At 48.9% G+C, this 6,000-nt stretch overlaps 1 protein-coding gene across 4 annotated transcripts in view; it reads right to left on the bottom strand.

Moving 5' to 3' along the window:
* Positions 1-3,689: 3,689 nt before the first annotated feature.
* UBE3B (ubiquitin protein ligase E3B) overlaps positions 3,690-6,000 on the bottom strand; it is a 50,934-nt gene continuing 48,623 nt past the window's right edge. For all 4 annotated transcript variants that reach the window (XM_011377811.2, XM_011377810.2, XM_023521900.1 and 1 more), the window contains one exon: positions 3,690-5,917. In XM_011377811.2, coding sequence (XP_011376113.1) covers positions 5,726-5,917 — 192 coding nt within the window. In that variant the 3' untranslated portion in view covers positions 3,690-5,725. The remainder of the gene's footprint in view (positions 5,918-6,000) is intronic.

Genomic DNA, 6,000 nt, shown 5'->3' with positions numbered 1-6,000 from the left:
ATCTGGTACAGGTGCCCAGAGCAAGCAAAACTGTCAAGAGGACAAAGTATCACTGTGTACCTGTCCCCACCTCTTTGCGCCCAACTTCAGACTCTCCTGCTTCCCTTGGAGACACCTCTCCTGTAGCCACGCCCCCCCCCAATCTGTTTACACTCAATGACCTCTAGTCCTCCCCACTGCACAAGACATCCAGCACAGACCTCTTCCCATGGCAGCAAAGCTAGTGGAGGCTGAAGGGGGACCACTGGAGTCACACAGACCCAGAGCTGACTTCCAGCTCTAGCCCTTTCAAGCTGTGTGGTCTTGTGCAAGCTAATCCACCTCTCTGAACCTCTGGGTTCTCATTTACGGAATAGAAAGCTACACTTCTAGTGCCCAGGGTCCCTGCATGGATTAAATGTGATCTCTGTGCAGAAAGCCGAGCACAGTGCTTGGCTCAGGGCAAAGGCCTCAGGGATGGCCGCTACTGCTGTTACCATTTACGGCATGACACCCCGCTCTTATCCTTGGTGACAGGTGTGTTCTAATTCCCACCGTTCACCACCTCCACACCTTTGCTCTGGCTGCTTCCTCTGCCCAGAATGCCTTCCTTCCCATCTCCAAAGTGGAAATCCTCTTTCCAGGTGAAAATAAAAGAACACCTTTCTTGGCTCCCTTCTCCCTAAGCAGATGGGACCTCTCTTCTTTGGCCCCTATGCACTACTTGTCCCATTATCATGAAGATGCTTTTTAAGGTGTGGCTCACTATGTCCATTTCTCAGATGAGAGCGAGTCCTGGAGAGGTGGACAAAGCTCCAACAGCCAGTGAGCGGCTGGGCCGGGCTTGGCACCCACGTGTCTGACCCCACAGGCTGTGTCTCCACCCCGGCCTCAAGTCGTTTGGGAGGTAATCGGGACAGGCATTGCTACTATTAGGATGATTTTACTGATAAGGAAAGAAGGTTCAGAGAGCTGAAAAAAAAAACATGCCCAGGGTCACTCAGCTGCCCTAAGCCCATTTTTGATGCCAAGTTCAGACTCTTATCCCACCTACTGGAATGCTGGGCCTGGCAAACATGTTCTAACCCTTACTCCTCAGAATGTGCTCTGCGGTGCAGTGTGAGCCTGTCAGGAACACGGGGTCCTGGGCCCACAGGACTTGCTGAATCAGGATCCCCCTGGTGATTTGGCAGTGGCGTGCATGCAAACATTTGAGAGGCTCTGATTTGAGGTTTCCTTACGCTTTTGGTTCCCTCCGCAGACTGCTCTGGGGTCAGAGATATGGGGCTCATCTTCGGTGAGCTACTTCTGTTGTCACCAATGGATTCTTGTAACCTGGCTCTCTTGGTGAAGGGGCTGTAAGCTGATACAGACCCTGCCCCAGTCTGCCCTACAGCTCAGAAACACCTAATTGTTAATGGCTGAGAAAACCAGGAAGGGAATGCAGCTACTGGTCCCAGGTAGGGAAGATGCTGTGCCAAGTGCACAGTTGGGGCTCAGGGTCTGGTGAGAACTTAGGCTAAGAAGGAGACAAAACCCTGGGGTTGAAGGTGAAGGCCAGCAGCTCTTTGGGATGTCTTGCGAATGTCAGTGGACGCCTCCTAGTGAGGAGTCTGAAAAACAAAGAGAACTCCAGAGAGGCGTCAATTAAGTCCCTAGAATAGAATAATGACAGTTGTAACAGTCATGAGTCACCGACTGTCCCTAGGGGAACCAGCACAGGATGGGGTTTTTCAGGCAACATTGCATGCTGGGTGCTGCTATCCTTATTTCATGGAAGAGAAAAACATAGCCCAGAGAGGCAAAGGGCCTGGACCCTGGACTGACAGCTAGTGAGCGGTGGAGCTGGGTCATGAACCCAGTTCTAGATGCTCCAAACCCCTTGCTCTCTCCAGCGCCCTCGGTTAGATCCATGAGTACTCAGCTTGGGCCCTGAAGTCAGTTGCAATCTAAGCACGTGCTTGCAACAAATGTTAGCTATCATGGTTAGAATGATTAGAATGAGGAAGCTGTTTCATTTACACTCCAACTCCAAAGGCTGGAGAGAACAGTGAACCCCATCTGGGCCTCAATGCAGCCTTTTCTATACCACAGTCTCTCTGTCTCTCTCTCTCACACACACACACGGAGAGGGAGTGATAGGTATAGGTTGTAGGGCACATAAGTTCCACAGGGCTCACAGATGACCATTCGCCGTATAATTTCTCATGGCCCTTCTGTGACTGTTGGAGTCAACAGAAGCTACTCTGGAAACTTGGCTAAAACCTGATCAACAGGTCGTGGGCAGTCCTATGTTCTTAAAGTGAAAGGTAAGGAAATGTAGAAAGAACATCTGCGTGCTGATTCGGTGCCAGGAACTGAGCTGTGTGCACTTCACCCATTTATTGAACTCTCACTAGAGTAGGCATGGAGACTCTCAGGAAACACCTGCAGAAGCCGACGCTGTGCGACTCAGAGCCCAGAAGTGAGGCTACTGGGTTTGAACCTGGCACTCCACAGTCCACGGCCCTTGTTCCGCTTCTTGGAAAGTACACTGAGTGAACCATTTTCCAGTTTTTCAGCCCCTCTTACCAATTTATGAAGTTCCAGGAAAATAAGCCTGAGGCCTAAGGGAGCCCTGGATCCACAATTAACCACTTAGAGATAATTCATCTGTCCATACCCTATCACACACTTAGCAGTGTGATATCTGCTAAATAAACAGGACAAAGGTAGGCAATGGCTTTGCTGCAGTCAGAAACACAGGAGAGACCAGTGTTTCTCAAACTGTTTTTCACCTAAACATTCTTAGGCATTTCCAAGTTCTGTCAGTGTATTAAATGTCTTCATTTTAATTGTATTTTTCCTAGTTATAAAGACAAACATCCCCTTTGCAGTAGTAACTTGTAATTAAAAACCACAATGTCACAGAATAAGGCTTTAGATTTTGAGGTGAGGATGTCTCACACTGGAGGCTACTGATGTATTTGGGGGACTCTGCAGTTATTTTTTTCCTTTTATGGTATAAACACTCCATGTGAGAAAGCCAATTCCGCTTGGGTGCCCAGGCTTGGTTCCAACTGTTGTCAAGGGGCCTCTCAGGCTTTTAACACATCTTTCCTCAGTCCCTGCACTTCCACAGGCCAGAGTTACGTTCTGATCCACAGGTGCCCCCAGGACAGGGAAGGCAGCCAGAATTCAGGGTACAGGGACAAGCCACCCAAGGTAGAATGGAAAAAACGGACAGAGATTTCTGCTGAGTGTGAAACTAGCTTGTTTAACAGAATGACAGGACTGTGTGCCCCACATTACTCAGGGAGAAGAGCCGAATATGCCCAGACGTAGCTGTAGAATTTTACTCCATACACTTCTGAACTGTCTGGATTCTTTTCACAAGCATCTATCGCTTTTATACGTTACTGTGTAAAACATGTGATCCAGGGTCATGGCTGCCTCTGGGAAGTGGCTGAGAGGGACGGGTGCAGAAGGTGACTTTAGTTTTATCTCAAATGTGTGACTTCTTAAAACAAAATCGGAAGCAAATATGACAAACTGTCAACTGTTATTAACTCTGGTTAGGCAGTGAGACTTGGATGTCTGTCGTTTTATCCGCTGTATCTTCTTTCCACTGTGGGAGCCTATGTGCTTAAGCCTTGGCCACTCCATCTTGAGCTAACCAGGCACGTGGCTGGAAAGCACTGCTTCTCGGGATAAAAAGCAGAACACGGCCATCGTGTGCTGAAGTACAAATTTAATAAAGCCTTTGGATCATGTTTTAATCCATAAGTTATCTATGAAAACAATAAAACCCCAACTTTTAGAGCCATCAAGAGCCATCAAGGTGTCACTGAACACCAGCTATAAAAGTACAGATTTAGTGTTTTAAGATAGTGCAATATTTCCAGCTGTTGAAGAGAAAAATTTAAATGAAATTACAAACTACCCCTCCTCATCAAAAAATCAAAGTTGATGTTGGTGCTTAGAAACCACTCTCTCCCCAATCCCACACAGGCTGAGTATCAGGTAATAAAAATCAAAATGGAATCAAACTTCTTTGTGCAGGTTGACAATTATGTAGGCTTCAGCATAAATGTACAGACCTGCTCAGTGCACATACACGTTCAAAAGAGATCTTCAAAGGAATTGAGCATTTAAAGGCGGCAAATCCATACAATCAGAGGTTACTACCAAATCTTAAAACAATGAATTCATTTGTCTTTAAATTTCTGGCCGTCTTTCCATAAAATAAAAACACACGCTCTGTTCTCCAGAAGCCAGGGGCCCTAACACGGCTTAGAAACCCTCTGATGGAGGCCATGAAGACAGGTCTTGCCCTCTTTGCTGCCAATATCAAGGTTCTTGCTGGAAGGTGTTAAGCTGCTTGGAAAAGAGCTGGAAGGGCAAAGCCCCTCCACAGAGCAGAGGAGGGACCGGGCACTCCTGGCTTTTATTCTGGCTTCAGTCTCAGTGGTGGGGAAGTACAAGGGGCATGATGAGGTGAGCAAGGGTGGGTGGCTGTCAACACAGACCATTAACAAGGCCTTTGTCTCAACTCCCTGGATCCAGAGTAAAGTTCTTATGATAACGGCGAAGAATGAGGGCAGAGGGTGAAGAATGAGGGCAGAGGAGCACAATGGGTTGGAAGAGAAAACAAAGTAAAAAAAACAAAAACAAAAACAAAAACAACCAGAGGATACATGAGTTTCCTCAGCCTCGTGAGCTGAATCAGTGCAAAGGGCTCCCCGGTTCTTGTCCGTCTTCTGCAAGACGGACGCAAGATCCAAGTTTTTGGGATTTTAAAATCTATGGAGTACAGCCACTGCCCAGACAGGTCAGGTACCTTCGGCTAGGTTTGTTTCTCACTAGATAACAAGCGATGCAAACAAGTAGGAGAAAGGCAGCTGCTCCTTGGGAATCGGTGGGCTTTGGGTAACAACCAGACCTTCTAGAAATGGAGATGCTCTTAGGGCTAACAGGTTTTTTCTCGTCAACTCAGGATGCCAGTGTGAATACACGAGATGGGAACAGAGGAGGACAAAGAGCATCTGAGGCTCTGAGTGGGGAAGGTGGCTTCCCTCTCCCACTGAGTGTAGAATGCGTGGCTTCCAGGTAGGAGCAGCGCCCTGAACTTCCTGTGCTCTATGGCCTCCCGAGCAGGCACTTCTGCTTCCCTGGGGAGCAGGTGGGCCTGGCTGTCTGGAGAGAGCCTGCTGTGTATGGGATGGAGGCAGAGATTTTGTTGAGTGCATAGAGGCTTGGCAAGGCCTTACCTGAGTAGAGTTTTCAGAAACAGAAGGAGAGCATATCACGCGTAGTAGGCTTCATGCACTCAGGCCCACATCAAGAAAACCACTCTGGAGCCTTGGAGTGCTCAGGACTTGTTCATGCACAGCTCACTCAGAAAGTTAAGGAAAGAAAAAGACTCACAAAAAGACCAAACTATAAAAAAGAGAAGTCCCTCTGCGATCACAGGCCTGGGCTTCGGGCCACTGGGAAGTAGGAAAAAAGGAGCAATGCTGGCAGAATCTAGAGGTTTACTTCTAACACTCTCTTCCCATCAGTGTCACCTATAGGGCTTTGTGTAGTGTCATCATGTGCGTCCAAAGTTCTTGAGGCCACAGGGGAGTCTCATGGCTATAGAGAGGGTCTGGAGGCCGCTGTCACCTGGCATGGTCACGCTCCCAAGGGAATGCCACCCTTCTGGAGCTGAAGGTCCCTGGCAGGCCAGGAATCCATAAAGGCAGGCAGCTGGGTCTGGGGCCGGGAGCTAAGACAGCTCAAAGCCCGTGTTCATGCTGATGGCGTAGCGCAGCTTCTCCCGGAGGACACTTTTCTTGCTGTAGTTGGGCAGCTTGAGCAGGTTGAAGCAGGTGGAGGAGGTGGGCAGACGGCCCCCTGGCTCCCGTTTGCGGATGGTGAAGAAGCCCCGGAGGACGCTGCCCAGGGTGTCCCCGGTGTCCTGCAAGCTCACAACACGGCCTGAGGTTAGGAGGTGTGGCATGGGAGCCTGGGCAAGTGCCAAAATAGGAGGCCTGGGGAGAG

The sequence above is a fragment of the Pteropus vampyrus genome, unplaced genomic scaffold (genome assembly GCF_000151845.1).
Source record: "Pteropus vampyrus isolate Shadow unplaced genomic scaffold, Pvam_2.0 Scaffold322, whole genome shotgun sequence".
NCBI classification, from domain to species: domain Eukaryota; kingdom Metazoa; phylum Chordata; class Mammalia; order Chiroptera; family Pteropodidae; genus Pteropus; species Pteropus vampyrus.
This window is presented reverse-complemented; position numbering and strand designations above follow the sequence as displayed.